General features: G+C 47.2%; 2 protein-coding genes across 4 annotated transcripts in view; one reads left to right on the top strand and one right to left on the bottom strand.

The window, feature by feature from the left end:
- The window catches only part of LOC137423441 (uncharacterized), a 419,740-nt gene that overhangs the window by 170,792 nt on the left and 232,277 nt on the right, over window positions 1-16,671 (top strand). The gene's annotated exons all lie outside the window — the stretch shown is intronic.
- Window positions 1-16,671, bottom strand: part of LOC137423418 (uncharacterized) — a 65,733-nt gene that overhangs the window by 5,236 nt on the left and 43,826 nt on the right. For all 3 annotated transcript variants that reach the window (XM_068110568.2, XM_068110587.2, XM_068110578.2), the window contains exons 5-7: window positions 16,031-16,483; window positions 7,868-7,921; window positions 7,255-7,398 (exon numbers count right to left, since the gene is read on the bottom strand). In XM_068110568.2, the coding sequence (XP_067966669.2) occupies window positions 7,255-7,398; window positions 7,868-7,921; window positions 16,031-16,483 (651 nt within the window). The remainder of the gene's footprint in view (window positions 1-7,254; window positions 7,399-7,867; window positions 7,922-16,030; window positions 16,484-16,671) is intronic.

The raw sequence follows: 16,671 nt of genomic DNA, 5'->3' as shown, positions 1-16,671 counted from the left end.
ATGGTTTTAATAAGACAATGTTTCATACAACCAGTTATTCTAAAATTAAGTACACAGTCATGTGAAAAAGTAAGTACACCCCATGTAAAGTTTTGACTTTTTCAACATATTTCAACATACAGCTATTTGATCTTCATTTCAACAATATTGATAGATAAAGGTGATAAAATATAACAAATATCATGAAACATTTACATTTCGTAGTCCATTGTATAATTTAAATAAACATAAATGCAAATTTCGCATGTGGAAAAAGTAAGTACACCCCTACATTTATCACTACTTCAAATACCTAAAATTCGAATCAGGTGCACCAGCTCAGGTGCAAATGATTAGAACATCGTTTGAGAGGATCTTGGAGGAACCTGTCTTATTTCAACCTCAGGCATTTCGTTTGGTTTGCTCTTTTTGTTGAAGTGTGCTGCGTCACCATGCCTAGATCAAAAGAGCTCTCTGAGGCCTTCAGAAAGAAGGTTATAGATGCCTACGAGTCTGGGAAGGGATTTTAAAAGATCTCCAAACAATTTGAAATCAATCATTCGACTATCCGGAAGACCATCTACAAGTGGAGAAGATTTCAATCAACTGCCAACTTGTTCAGGCCAGGCCGCCCCAGCAAGTTCAGCCCGAGAGCAGACCGCAAGATGCTGAAAGAAGTCTCTACGGATCCCAGAATGTCATCACACAACCTACAGGTAGCTCTTGCCACTGTTGATGTCAAAGTGCACGAGTCTACCATTAGAAAGAGGCTGCACAAGTTTGATCTACATGGGAGGTGTGCCAGGAGGAAACCTTTGCTGTCCAGAAAGAACATCAGGGCAAGACTAAAGTTTGCCAATGAACACAGAGGCAAAGACCAGCACTTCTGGAACAATGTGCTCTGGACAGATGAGTCAAAGGTAGAGCTATTTGGCCACAGTACCAGAAGACATGTTTGGCGAAAACCAAAGACAGCATTTGACCACAAGAACCTGATACCAACTGTAAAGCATGGTGGTGGAAATATTATGGTTTGGGGCAGCTTTGCTGCATCAGGGCCTGGGCAGCTCACCATTGTAGAATCCACTATGAATTCTTCATTGTACCAGAGGGTGCTTGAGGATAATGTGAGGCCATCTGTCGGAAAGTTGAAGCTCAACCGAAGGTGGACCTTGCAACATGACAATGACCCTAAACATACCAGTAAATCCACCAAGGAATGGCTGAAAAGAAAGAAATGGAGGGTTCTGGAATGGCCAAGTCAATGCCTGGATCTAAATCCCATCGAGATGTTGTGGGGGGATTTGAAACGAGCTGTGCATGCAAGAAACCCCTCAAACATCGCACAGCTGAAAGAATTCTGCATGGAGGAGTGGGCAAAAATTTCTCCCAGTCGATGTCAGAGACTGGTAGACAGTTATAAGAAACGCCTACTTGAGGTTGTTTCTGCCAAAGGGGGCAATACCACCTATTAGAGCCAAGGGTGTACTTACTTTTTCCACATGCGAAATTTACATTTATGTTTATTTAAATTATACAATGGACTACAAAATGTAAATGTTTCATGATATTTGTTATGTTATATCACCTTTATCAATATTGTTGAAATGAAGATCAAATCGCTGTATATTGAAATATGTTGAAAAAGTCTGTGATGAAATCGTCATATGCAATCGTCATCCAAGTTACGACACGGATGTTGTTCGCCTCATGGCCGCTACGCGACCCTTTCGCGGTTCCTATATATATCAGCGCGGACAGGAGATGTACATCCATAATCGAAATGTAACTCTCTCTCGCTACTCTGGGCTTCCCTAGAAAGGTAACGACTCTGCTATAAATATCACAAGCTCGCTTATAGTTATACTACCTGTACGCACCTGTATGCAACCGTTGCTACTCATGTGATGCTGATTTAATGCCTGTTGCTTGAATGTATTCTTTTAGGAATGCCTTTGGATCTAAATGATATTAAAGCCTACCTAGAGGTCCAGTCGTGTCAGAGTTCGATTTTCACGACATTTAATATCATTTAGATCTTTGAGATCGCCGGATGATGATCGTGGTACCGCCTCGCGGAGCCGACCCTCAAGCGGAGGGATCTGCGTCGGAGTTGCTCCTTGGCTCAACGCGCGGCAGAATAACTTTGCGGCTCACGAGACCGAGCCCACCGCTCCGTGTTACAGACCAACTTTCTCCTGACATCGCTCGGAATCAACCCACGCTCCCGCACTGCTCGCTGCGGCGCTACGGAGAAGAACGCCCGGCGGAGGACCCGTCGAGCTCGCTCCAGCGACGGAGCTCCCACTCCTCTCGCCACCGGTCTGCCTCACGAGGGCCGGATACGATGGGGACCTCGCAAGCCTTCTGCGGGACCGCGTCGTCAAAACGCAGGCTGCTCTCCTGTAGCGTAGGCCCGAAAGCCGGAGCAGGCATGACTCCGGCACAGCACCTGCTGAAGGAGGCCACTGGGAAATGACCTGGGCCGCAACCCCCTGTCGGAACAACGGACCCGCTTGGAGCCGAAGGTATGAACCTCGCCTCGGTTACTCGAATCGCTAACGGCTCCGTCCGAGAGAACCATCCCGCTTCCGGAGCTCCCCCGCAGCCGCCGCTGCCCGGCCTACCCGGTATGCAAAACGTTACTCGTGTGGACATCGGCCGCATCCTCGCTCCGAATGCCGGCCCGACAGGCGACGTGTCACCTGTGCTCCGCTAAGGCCCTTTTGCGAAAGGTCTGCAGAAAGGCCGCTCGGGGCACGCATTCCGCTGATCGTGATTCCGTGACGAGCGGAGATCAGCGGAACATAGAGCTCACGACCGGCTCCACTCCGACAACTCGCGACTCTGTGGCCCCTCTCCTCCGCGTGAATCACGCACTGCTCGTCGGAATCACGCCGCGTCTCTCTCACGACCGGCTCCACTCCGACCACTCGCTACTCTGTGGCCCATCTCCGCCGTGCGGATCGCGCACTACTCGTCGGACTCACGCCGGCACGACCGGCTCACTCCGACCACTCGTTACTCGGTGGAACCACCACCTCCTCCACGCGAATCGGGGCCTCCATTCTGATTCTGAGCACCTCCTCGCCGCACGTTGCTCCCGCACTCGGCGTGGCCCACGACGATCGGCGTGGCCCTCGATTCCGTTCGTTGCTCGGAATCACCTCCTACTCGCCACACGTGGCACCCATCGCGGCCCTCTCTGCGTTGCCGGCGATTCCTCGCTGCTCGTCGGATCCCCTCTTACACGCGAATCACGCGCCGCACCGTCGCTGGATGGAATCCCTACTACGACGCGCCCGTTGCGCGCGCCGCATCTTCGCTGGAATTCCACTCGCCGGCCCCACTGAGTAGGGGATCGCCCGGAAACGCCTCAATGGAGGCTCGCTTGGGCCCTGGCGAGGACTCGTCGCAGCACGGACGAGTTTCTATGGACGTCGAGCGGGACCTTCATAGCCTTTCACGACACACGGGCATATGCTTCTAATGGTTGATCGTATACCTGGCTACCATGTGTATTCTATAAGTGATCGTCCTTTGTTTTCCTTGATTTGGTGTTCCCGATCTTCAAACGGCGTATTCGTTAACCACCTGCGACCATTGTAAAAATGCTGTGCATGGAATGTATGTGGACCGTATGCTTTCATTCTTCTTTTTCACACCCCGCGTTTCACCCAATTAATTTAATTTGATAAGCTGTTGGATTGCGTTTATGTGGTGTAGAGCAGGCCTGACGGACCGAAAGGCCCCTCTTCATCCTTCATGCTCAATGCACCTCCAAATGAGATGCTACGTCAGGGCGTTGTATGTGTTCGCTCCTTAGACCCGACAGCCAGGCAGGCGGGGCGCTGCTTCGGGTCGTGCGGTCTGTCGCTGCCGGGCGTGCTCGCCAACTCGACTCGGCCTGCTCGCCCCTCGGCTCGGCGGGCTCGCCCGCTCTGGATCAACGGGCCGAGACGCGGCTTTCGGTTTCCCTCGTACGCGGTGCGCCCTAGATGTTGCTTTCGCCGTCGGCCGGGTTCGTGTGCCGTGTGCCGATCTCGGGCTCGCTCGGGTGTTGCTGCGCCCTAGATGTTGCTTTCGCCGTCGGCCGGGTTCGTGTGCCGTGTGCCGATCTCGGGCTCGCTCGGGTGTTGCTGCGCGCGACTCCGTCTGGGGAGGCCGCTCGGCTGGAGCTCGCCAACCCGCCCGACCTACTTGTTGACGTCATCGACTGTATCACGCGTTCGCTTTACAGCATCTTTGACGCGTTCGCTTCGCGGCGTCATTAGCGTAATGGCGTGCTTCCCGTGATCTCATCGGGGGTTCGTTTGCCTTACCGTGTACCTTGGTGACTGCGTACCCATTGTCCTTTACGTAACGACGTGAACAACGTAACGCGGCGCTCCCTCAGGGTCGCGCGCCAGCACCATTTAGGGTGTACACGGTGACCTCGTGACATTGAGCGTCGCGCCCGACTCCCTTGACCGCATGCTCGTCCTTGACTCTGGGCTCGTTGTTATCGAACAGAGCTCTTGCCTCGTACATTTCGAGACTGCGAGACGCCTCGTCTGATTCCAATCTCCCCTCTGCCCCAGTCTGACTGTGACTCATCCTGACCCAGACTGTGAAGGCCGTCTGTCTTCGGTATGCAGCGCGCTGCAGCCACCTCCTTAACAGTTGTTTTGTCTCGTGTTTTGTCTACCTCGATGTTCTTGCGGTTTGTGGATAGTATGTCCAAGGGATATGACCATGTTGCTAATCTGCCGCGCTTCCTTGAGGTCGCGCTGGTGGATAGTCTTCTGGGTACACCGTGACCCATGGCCCCTGCGACCCTTCCTCGACATGACCCCCCCCCTGAGATCGGGCCACCTCGGGAAGTTCTTGTTGCTCGCTCCGGGAGCCGTCCGGTATTCTTGTTGACTTCGGTATGTTGACCATAGATGGTCGATCCGAGCCATTCCATGTGTTACCATGGATGCCTTTGTGTCTTTGAGCGTGACTTTGAGTCCATGGATGGTCGATCCGAGCCATTCCATGTGATGAACGGATGGACGATCCGAGCCATTCCATGTGTTGAATGGATGGATTGGTCGGACATCCGTGGATGGACAGCCCATCCGGGGAGACCTTGCGTCCGTGGATGGTCGATCCGAGCCATTCCGCGGTCCGGCTGGATCCGTGCCATGCAACGATGGCGTTAACTGGATGGATCCGGGATGGCCAATCCATCCGGGACATCTAGCATGACAATCATGACAATCAATCTTAACGATCCGGGACGACGCTGGGACAAATATGGTTTGTCCAGCCGGGGCTCTCTCGGTCTGCCGATCTTCTCCGATCCTCCGCGCGCTGTGCTGCTGGACAAGCTTGCCATATGCATCCCGGAGGACCTGCGCGTTTCGCTGGAGAGGCGCGTCGTAAATGCCGGTCGTCCAGGCAGCCTTCAGAGGCCGCTCGTGTCTCGTGCGATCGCTGCCAACGGTAGATTCGCGTGCCGCTACATGAGCTTGTACAGCGTATGTACCCTTGGGAGCCAAGGCAGGTACAGACCTACTATAATGGTCTTCCTGTAGTGGCCTCCTGTTATGTAATCTTACTTACTGTTGAGGTTTACTGATTTACTGTTGAGGTTTACTGATTTACACATCTTCCGCTTCGACACCTCTTCCTGAAATGTGTTGCCCTGCGACGAATAGACATGACTTACTGAATTACACATCTTCCACACCGACACATCAGCCTGAAATGCGTTGCTTTGCGTCGTATGGACAGCCGCTCTTCGTCATGGCACACCTTATGAGCTGCGAATCGCAAAGGGTACACTTATCTACTCAGACTACCCCACTGGAAGACTACTGCTACCCACGGGCTCAACGTCTTCTCCCTGGGATGACCACTGCTTGCTCGGTCCGATATCTTCTTGACTGGGACTTCCTCCTCGACACATCTATAGCTGGGGATTGATTGCTAACCAGGCTAACAGGCTGAAACGCAGTAGCCCTGCCATCGGGATTGATGGCCCCTTGGACGTCCGACCGGCCGTGACATCTTTCAAATGTATTTCGTTCTTTGCATTCCTACGTGTTCCTCTGTATGAGTCTGCTGTTCTTCACCGCCGAGTTAAGATCTAAGCGCGGGGAGAATGTGATGAAATCGTCATATGCAATCGTCATCCAAGTTACGACACGGATGTTGTTCGCCTCATGGCCGCTACGCGACCCTTTCGCGGTTCCTATATATATCAGCGCGGACAGGAGATGTACATCCATAATCGAAATGTAACTCTCTCTCGCTACTCTGGGCTTCCCTAGAAAGGTAACGACTCTGCTATAAATATCACAAGCTCGCTTATAGTTATACTACCTGTACGCACCTGTATGCAACCGTTGCTACTCATGTGATGCTGATTTAATGCCTGTTGCTTGAATGTATTCTTTTAGGAATGCCTTTGGATCTAAATGATATTAAAGCCTACCTAGAGGTCCAGTCGTGTCAGAGTTCGATTTTCACGACAAAGTCAAAACTTTACATGGGGTGTACTTACTTTTTCACATGACTGTACATGGCCATGAAGCACATACATTCAGGAATGTCACACATGTTGTTTTGCCAAACTACATCAAATTCATACAAGGGGTCTGATCATCACTCTGTTTCTGAAAGTGCACACTGCACATTGACGTGCACCTCAACTCTGAATAGCCACATTTGCAGCTCCGAGTCTTGCATTGCTTCTGGCATGCACAACATATCATCTCGAGGCAACTTTCTGGGATTGGACCCAGTGAGATCAGAATAGGCTCCAGTCCTGAATCACCACGTTCCTTCCCATTTCCACAGATGAAAAAAGGCCATGTATAAGCTTCTAGGTGCATTTTGGGGTAAAAGTTGTGAAGTTAAAGTATAAGAGCTGCATGTATATACATGATATCTAAATGCTTGTTCAAATAAATTGTCCAAAAACTCACAATTCGGCTTGGGAACCGGGTTAATCGAATTCAGCATACCCTAGTTATGTTAAAAAGTGAGGTTCCCAACTTTTATCCAAAAATGAACCTAGAAGCTTATACATGGCCTTTTTCCATAAATCCGTCTAGTCTACTGTGCCATATTGAAATCATAAGTAAGGCTGACTTTGTACATGTGACATACACATTTAATCTGATGTCCTATTTATTCACGTAAACACAAAGTGCTCAAACATACGTTATTATGATAGAGTCTGCCACGGCCATTGATTTACAAATAGTAGTATGTGAGAATGTATTTGCAGTTGGAGAGCCTTACTATGGTAAGGATCAAGCTTCCAATTCTTGATGATTAAGAGCAGGCCCCTGAAGATAGAAATTAGGGCTATAACACCTGCCAGGCCTAAAATGAATCCGATGAAAACCAGAAATGGTGAGATTGGCGTTGGCTTGAACGTTGATGCTGAAGGCACAGAAGAGAGAGAGTGAGGCAGAACAAGAGAGCATCATTTTGTATCTCACAAAATTTTTATTTACATCTTTACAAAGCAGAACATTAGTTCTAAGGGAGTCAAGAAAGTATGTTTGGAGTCTACAAATGTGCAGGCTACCATAATTAGTGACGGAGGCCACAGGTGAACAATATGCTTATGATAATTCTCAGATTATAATAAATACAAGAAAGAAGCTTTTACAATTTTCAATAAAATATAAAATCTTTGTATATGTTAAAAGAATAGCGGAAGTCAAAGCGGAAGCGGAAGCTTTGTATAGCGGAAGTCAAAGAGGTAAGCGTTGGGAGAATCATTTTTGCCACAAAACATAACAGTTGAATATGACATCATTGTGATTGCTTATTGAATGGAAACGTGAGATATCTGATATTTTTATGGACAGCATAAGTGTGGGAAACGGAAAGTGCCAAAAAATACCTTTGTCTTTTATGTTGCTACTGGAAATTGTAGTTGTCTCTTCTGTAAATTGATCTGTAACACAACATATCAATCATAATAATCATTGTGTCCACTCCTGTAGAAGCCCATTAGTTTGAGTTTAGACAAAGTATGATAAACCTCATTTAAACCTAATTATACAAGGTATACGCCAACATCCATGGATCACTAACATAGCCTCACTATTGCCTTTTGCAGCCTCACGATGAAATTATTGGAACGGAACAGTGGATTTTCCAATATTGTCTTTTTGTTCAAAATAACAGCATATTGTAATGAAGACAAACATTATGAAACACTTTCTCTTAATTCCAAAATGTCTTCTCAAGAGAATATGTTTTCATCCACAATCACCATAACCAGGACAAACAATAACTTCATACATTACTAGCAGAAGTACCCGGCATTGCCGGGCGGGGGAGGGGAAGAGGGGAGAAGAGGGGAGAAGAGGGGGGGATGGGGAGGGTGAGGGATGGGAGGGGGGGAGGGAGGAGGGGAGGAGGGAGGGGGGGAGGGGAAGGGGGGGAGGGGCGAAGGGGGGAGGGGGAGGGGAGGGGGAGGGGCCGGAGGGGGGAGGGAAGGGGGGAAGGGGGAGGGGGAAAAGGGAGGGGAGGGGGAGGGGAGAAGGGGAGGGGTAGGGTGGAGGGGGAAGGGAATGGGGGACGGAGGGAGGAGGGGGAAGTGGGAGGGAAGGGGAAGGCCAGTCAACAATGACGTTGCAGTTCTCATGGTCGGAGAGCAGCACAACAATCGGACATAGTCCTGCATATTCGCAACAGCACGAAGCGGATTTTGGAGACTCACCGATCCTGTGACGTCCTCCAGTACCGGCGTTGCCAGGCGGGGGAAGGGAGACCCGTACATTCCCAACCCGTACATTCGCCCTCTCGACTCAAGCTCACTCGGACAAAAGCCTCGCACAAATTACACCGTGAAGGCCCAATGGTCATGTCTATGCCAAAAATCACAGGCGCACTGAATTGAAAATATATAGAACGCTCGTACTCCGTGAAAAGTGAAGCCGCCGTGTCGCCATCTTGGTCAGCACGACTCGACCAACTCGCTTCGCGGATCTCGTTTTGTGCGGCAATAAACTGCTCCAATCGGTTATGGAAGGGTTTTGGAAAGACGTTTCACAGCTGTTTCAAAGACATTTAATTCATATCGCACAAAATCGATACAAAACACGATCGCATAAAAGGTGAAAAAACGTGTGACGGGATGGAACATCACGTGATCGCTCTGACCGAATCAGTCTGGCGGCGGGAATGGAACATCACGTGATCGCTCTGAGCGAATCAGCGAGCTGCTCTGGAACCGGCTGAGATTAGCAGGTACTTCGCTGAAATGCGCTGAGGTAAATATGAATAAAAAATATGGATCGTCAAATATTTTGAGTTCGGCCATGTTCGTCCCAGGCACAATGGCCATGTCTATGTCAAATATCAAGCACGTAAGCCTCTCCGTTTAGGAGTCTATCGGTAACATTACACACACACACACACACACACACACACACACACACACACACACAAACTGTGTTTTATATATATATCGATCATACATTATTAACATTATGTCCACAGTATTTCCTTTAAATTTTTCTTTTTTGTGTACTAAGTCGAGGCTCGTGTATCAGCTAGCACATAGACCATATAATAGAGGAAGCGGGAGATAAGAAGGGGGAGAGAGAGGAAAGCACAATAACTGCAGGGAACAGGGGCATATGTGGAAGATAAACGGCTGGGGTGGGGTACACAGGACAAATAAGATGGACACTACTAGGATTTTCAGGAAAGAAACGGAATTTGAAAGACGTGGATTCGGGGTGTTTTAACGGGGATAGAAAAGATCAAGGTATTGGATGGGGGAAGATAATAGATGGTGGTGAACAAATGTTTTGAACACCTGGAGGGAGGAGTGGGATGGAAGAGAGTGTGGGAGTTTGTTCCAGGGGCGGGAAAAAAAGTAATGAAATAGTGAAGGTGAGCAGAGAGTCTTGATTTTGTCAGTTTCACCAGAATAGGATTGCTGATAGATCGTGTGCGTCCTGAAGGAATATTTGGGGAACAGAGCACAGACAGAGACAGAGCAGGGGGTGCAAGGCCGGAATGGAGTCTGTAGAAGACAAAAAGAACACCAACCTGCCTGCGGTGAGTGAGTGCAAGGCCCTCAGAATCAGTTTCATCATGGAAGATTCCAATGATTCTGAAAGCTTTCGTTTCTACAGCGTGAAACCGAGTAGGTGTGAGGCAGGAGCACCAGCCCAGAGAGAGGGGAGAGCAGTACTCGATCAAGCTGCGGATGAAAGCTTTGCATGTGGTCAGAATCTCAGTAGTGCAGAGGAAGGACTTCGCACGACAGAGGATGCCCAGTCGGCAACTGGCTTTGGAGGCCAGCTTGGAAATATGGTTTTCCCATGAAAGATCATGGCAGAAGGTGAGACCCAAAAGCTTGAGTGACAGAACTTCTTTGAGAGATTGTTGAGAAAGTAGATTTTCAGAGTGACATCGTGAGAGTGTGATATTTGTCAGGATTGAAAAACAAGTTTCACTTGTTTGCCCATTCTGTGATTTTATGCAGCTCTGCAGAGAGTGAAGAGGCTGCTGCCTGCCGATCTGAGGGTTGAGATATGGAGCGGCAGGGAGTGAAATAATCAGCGAACAGATGGAGAGGATTTTCCAGGGAGTCAGAAAAATCATTAATGAAGACCAGAAAAAACGCAGGGCCCAGAACACTGCCATGAGGAATTCCAGCCAGGACAGGAAGGGGAGACGAGAGAATTCCATTTAAAGCCACACGTTGACTAAGACAGGAGAGGAAGTCCACGAGCCATGAGTGGAGATTTCCATGGATACCATAAGAGGAGAGTTTTGTGAGCAGGGCGGGGTGTCAGACCATATTAAAGACACGAGATATGTCAAGGGAGACAGCTCTAATTTCCTCTTTGACATTGAGGACCTCCATCCATTGTTGAGACAGCAGAAGCAGCATGTCCAGAATAGAATGACCTGGTCTGAATCCAAATTGATGATCGGAGATCAAGCCATTGGAGAAGAGGAAGGATTTAATATCAGAAGTGATGATGGATTCCATAACCTTACTGATGATTGGGAGCAGGCTGATTGGTCTGTAGTTGGAAGGATCTGTTTTTGCACCTTTTTTGTGTAAAGTAGTGATGTTGGCTGATTTCCAAGCTGATGGCAGATGACCTTGAGCAAAAGAGAGGGTGAAGAGAATAGAGAGAGGGTGTGAAAGAGCGGAAGAGCAGGATTTTAGGACCAGTGGAACGATGCCGTCTGGTCCATTTGCAGAATCAGAGTTGAGGTTTGACGGAAACTTCTCCACTTTGTCAGGAGGGACGGACACAGAGTCCAGGGGCAGCCGGGTATGACTGGGTAAGGTGGGTACAGACAGCGATGGGTTTGGGAAACAAGATTTTGAGGAGTCAGCTGTGTAGCCGTTTGACGTAAGGGAGGGGATGGACGGGGAACAAACACCAGAAACAGATTTGATCAGACGCCACCAGGATTTGGAGGAGGGAGACACGTTTGAGAGTTTAGTCTTCAGAGTCGAGAGTTATTGTTTCCTGGCTCCCATGAGGGTAGACACAAACTTGTTCCGAGCTTTGTGGCAGGAACTAAGATTGTCTTCAGTTGGATTTGCCTTCAATTCGGGCAAAAACAAGTTGTTTCAGGGCAATTGCCTCACCGCAGGCTTTAGTGTACCAAGGACGGGAGGAAGGACATGACAACTGAAGACATGATGGGATAAATCTGTTATCTGAAGACGAGATTGGGTGAATCTCAATTTGCTCTGTCATGGGAGAGAGAAAATGTCTTTGGAAGAATTTCCAGTATGAGTTGATGTCAGAAGCAGTAGAAATGGGAGACAAGATTAAAAGTTTCATGGCTGCTTGACGACCCTGTCAGTCGGCCTGAGTGAAATGCCAGACTCGTCGACGCTGAGGAGGCTCTATGAAAATGGCCAGAGAGATGTCCACTTTAACAAGGAAATGATCAGATGAACCGATTGGAGCAGAAGAAGAACAGCAGACAGTTGCAGGGAAGTTTGTCATAACCAAGTCTAGAAGTGATGATGTACCTTTCACTGAGATCTGGGTCAGGAAATTGACAGATTGAGTCAGTCCCAGTGAGTCGCAGAAGTCCTTTGCTGAGGTTCCATGGCAGGTGTGAGAGGTACCCACACCCAGGATAAGGAGAAGGAGGACAAAAGGCTAGGTGGTGATGGGATGAGGTGCAGTGAGGAGTAATTTGAGGTGGTGCAGATTGAAGTAGAAGATTGGAGGAGGTGGAGGAATGCATTTGAAGACATCAGGCAGGGGGGAAAAGCAGCTTTGTGGATGTGTGAGGGTGCAACTTTGAAAAGAAAGGGTGAGGGGAGATTTGATGGAGAAGGGAGAGGAGGCAGCTTTGGAGAGGGGTGAGGTGGAAGGTTGGATGGTGATCGGGGTCGGGTGGGGAGGAGGGGGAAGGTAGTGATGGAATGGGGGTAGGAGGGAGTAGAGGGAGGGGACATGAAGTGGGATGCTGGTAGGGATAGGGCTTGAAGGATACAGGCAAGTGAAGGTAGAGGAGGGAATAGACAGGGAAGGGTTTGACACTGAAGGTGTCCAAAATGAATGATTAATGAAATACAAAACATCCAATACAAGCTGGGGTTCTTGAGACGTTCAAGTCAGAGATATGTTTGAAGACGTTAGAGGGGGGGGGGGGGGGTGGTGGTGATATAGAGGCAAGTTTAGAGAAAGGAAGAGCTGTAAGTGTTGGAATGACTGAAGGATTTATTTGAAAGCAAATTTTTGAACAGGACTAAGAGTGAATTACACGGGTAGAATAGAAAATTCAACACGGGAGGAAGAGGAAGTTCAAACATTTTGAAAGGCACAGTGAGGACCATTTGGATAAGTAGTGGAGGTATATATAAGTCGATGGTTGGTACGGTGGGACCAATTACCTTTTTATTTTTATTTTTTTGTTTTTGAACATTTGACAGAAGGAGGGTAAAGAAAAAAGGCTGAAGAAAAAAACGTTGAGCTGCATGGTGAATAACTTCGCGATCAGAGTGGGAATGCAGAGTGGCTACGGCAAAAATTGAGGAGGGGATGGAAGAGGAATAAGAGGAAGTCAAGGGAGGGAAAGATTTGGAGGTAATAAGGAATCGATTATTTATTTATTTTGATTATTTTTATATATTTTAAGACACTAAAAAGCGGTTATAATTGGGAAGATTTGAAAGAGAAATAAGGGGATTTGGAGAGAATAAAATGGCTGTAGGTAGTAGGGAGACAAGACAATAAAAAAAACAATCATGGACTCAAACTAAGAAAATGTAGGCCTCAAAAACCCGGTACGAGAAGTCCAACAAATACTCACAAATTGGCACAAATTTTCAAACAAAACCGAACTTGAAGCATACTGCAAACACAGAGACAGCAAAATAAACAGTAAAAATTGATAAAACGACTGGGAGAACTTATCTTTGAGGAAATAAGCAGAGATGAAGATCCACATGACCAACCTCAAGAAATTAGAAGTGAGGTGTTAGTTCTTGGGGGTCTTCAGGTTCTTAGGTGTCTTAAGGTTATTGGGTGTCATCTTAGGGGTCTTGGCATGTTTGGGTTTTAAGGGGTCTTGGGGGTCTTTGGGGCCTTGTGGTTCTTAAGGGCTTTGGAGTTCTTAAGGGCCTTGGGGTTCGTGGGGGGTTTTAAAGCATTGTGGATCGTAGAGGTTTTGGAGGTCTCAAGGGTCTTCGGGGTCATAAGGGTCTTATGGTGTCTTGGGGGGTTTAAACGGTCTTCAGGTGTCAAGGGATCTAAAGGTGAAAATGGGTCTGGAACTCGCACACATGCACAAAAGGTCACACAGATGCACGCACAGCTACTTTTATATACTAGTATACCCACTCCCAATGGGAACGGCAGGAAGGGTCATATTATTATCCTTTCTGGGGTATATAGATTACAGTAGATTGAGGCTTGGGCCTCAAGAACGTCGGGGGTGTGTTCAGTAACAATTTTCCTGTAGAGCGAAGTCAAGTGGTTTAACCATTCAAGCAAGCATCCCATTTGGAACCATTGATGAGGAACAGCTGGCTTGGCAATCACTAGCTAGCAGTTTGGTAAATGAACACACCCCGAGTTTAGTGTTAAACTGCAGTAGGGACTGTTTGCACCTCTATATCTCCAAAAGCGCTGCTTAGAAAAAATTGAGACATGGCTCATTGTAAAGAACTCTCCACAGGGAATAAAATATGTTAATGATGATGTCATAGGCACCTCCATTATTACGTCATAATTCAACAAGTGCAAAACTTCATCTGATCAAGATTAAATTTATTGAGCGTCATCTCGGGATAAATTAATTCGTGGATAAAAAAAATAACAATGATGACGTCATCGCTCACGTGGTTCAGCCGCCATATTGGTTTTAACACAAAAGCCTTAAAACCCACCAAAAACAAATCTGGTGAGGGTCCACAATCTCTGATTGCTCTTTCTTATTAATGTTATTATTATTACTAGTGAGATACCCATGCGACGCACAGGTGGGAGGCCAGAAGCAAACAGGCAATGCAGATACGGTGAATGCTAAAGCATGAAACCAATAAATTCCACATTCCTGTAGCACCCTCAGTCGCACGTCAGACATGGACAGCAAGTTCGTGAAGGACTTCCATGAAAAACGTATCCGCTCGCAAACAAACGGTTACGTTCACGTATAGAAACATCGATCGTGGGTCCATGGCGAATCTGCATATGGTGATCGCAAAGTTCACGTTTAGACAACATAACTTCACGTTTAGACAACATAATTCCAAACAACATAACTCCAATCACAAATTAATCACAAATAAACTTTTAACAACATTAATGTTTCCTTCATTGTAAAAACTACCAAGTCAACAGTTTAAAGGATTTTGAGCCAATAGGTGTTACGGCCTTTGCAAGATCGATGGAGACAGCGATCTGTTAGTGTATACACCACCCAAGTAGCTATGTGGAATTCTCTCATGTAGAGATTAAACTCACGTCATTTGAACTTTGGCCGAGGCCATTATTTACTTTTAATGATGTTTATATACAAATCAAAAAGAAGATAATTGGTTTTGGTCATCCTTTCCGCATATCTCGTGGGATTGTGAGTTGGAGAGACGACCGTGATGGCGGGGAGGGGATTGGTATTCTCTCAAGCAGGGATTCAACCCATATCCTTATAAAAGGTCTTTGGCCGGGGTTACTGAGTCCGATCGGTGCAGCCGTTTGTGCGGCACCCGGGAAAATAACGTTATGCGGGAGTCCAAACCTGAAAATGCTGGAGGCCAAAGCTGAAATTGGAAAAACAATATAGCCCATTTTACTCCCAGGGGTCCCAGGATTACCCACCCAAAATATTGTTGCGATCGGTTCAGCCGTTTTTGCGGTACCTTCGAACGGACAGACAGACGGATGGACAGACAGACAGACAGACGGACGGATATTTGGTGAATTATAGTAAGATTACGAAAACGGTACTACTGTATTAGGAAACCTGGGCTAATTTATCCGAAGCGGCTTGAAGGTGAAGCATGAAGGCATGAAGCGTAAGGCCTATATGTAATGTGTCTTTTGAAGACACGTTTTTGATATTTGGTCATTTTAACAATCGGTTTGTTTGTGTTTCACACTGAATGAAAAACGTAAAGATAGAGCATGGCGATTGTGATATATGACAGGTTCGACGATAAGTTTGGCCTGATCGGCATAGAAATCACATTGGCGGTGTGTGGAGTCAGCTGTCGTATGCCGTAATGACATCACAGATGTAATCACATCACATCACTCCTGTCATGTGACCATATCCTCAGCTCTGATTGGTGTACGTTTGTTAGGGACATGCATGCATACATACATACATACATACATACATACATACATACATACATACATACATACATACATCCAAACTGTTCTAGATGGCTTTGCCTTATGGGCTATGCCATAAAAAAGCAGAGCTACTTCTCGTACTGTATTCTTTAAAATCACAAATATAAAGATGTATTTATAAGTCATTTTAATTGAAGTATATTCCAGCTGAGTATATTCAGCGAATCCACATCCCAGGTTAACCCCACATAACTTACCAACCACCTCCAGCCTGGTTCCTCCACCACAATCTGCATATGTTCCTTGACTCGTTCTGATCTTGATAACACAGAAATAATCTCCAGAGTCGTTCAGGTTGAGCTGGAAAATCTCCAGAGTGAATCTTCTTCTTCTCAGGTTCGAATGTTCTTGTATTTCATGAACAGTTTGATTCGCACGGTTAATGTATTCCTCTGATGCAGATTTTCCAGAGAAAACTGTTTTCCTTGTGAAGCTGTTGGGACAGTGTTTGTACCAGTACACGATGGGATCATCTGCAATGTCCACGATGTGATTATCTGTGTAACTGCTCTTCATGGAGACGTCACAGTGGAACTCGGCCCGTCCGTTCACAATGGCGGTGGTTGTGGTTGTTGGTTGGGACACAGAGAGATTGACAGATGATGGTGGTGTGATCTCCATGCAAACACAATGTTCCAGTTCCAGCGTCTCTGAGACGGAGCACAAAGAGGAAGAGGGACATTATTAGTCTGCTGGTGTATGTGGGATGACAAATGGCATGGGTTTTGATGCATACACAACCATATGACACATACATGACTAAGCACTGTACAGTATTCGTGGCCCTGAAATAAAATACATTTATGGCTGTTTGTGCCCAACGAGATCATCAAAACTT

The sequence above is a fragment of the Myxine glutinosa genome, chromosome 1 (assembly GCF_964187855.1).
Source record: "Myxine glutinosa chromosome 1, kmMyxGlut1.1, whole genome shotgun sequence".
NCBI lineage: Eukaryota > Metazoa > Chordata > Myxini > Myxiniformes > Myxinidae > Myxine > Myxine glutinosa.
The sequence above is the reverse complement of the archived record's forward strand: the minus strand, read 5'-3'. Positions and strand labels throughout refer to the sequence as shown.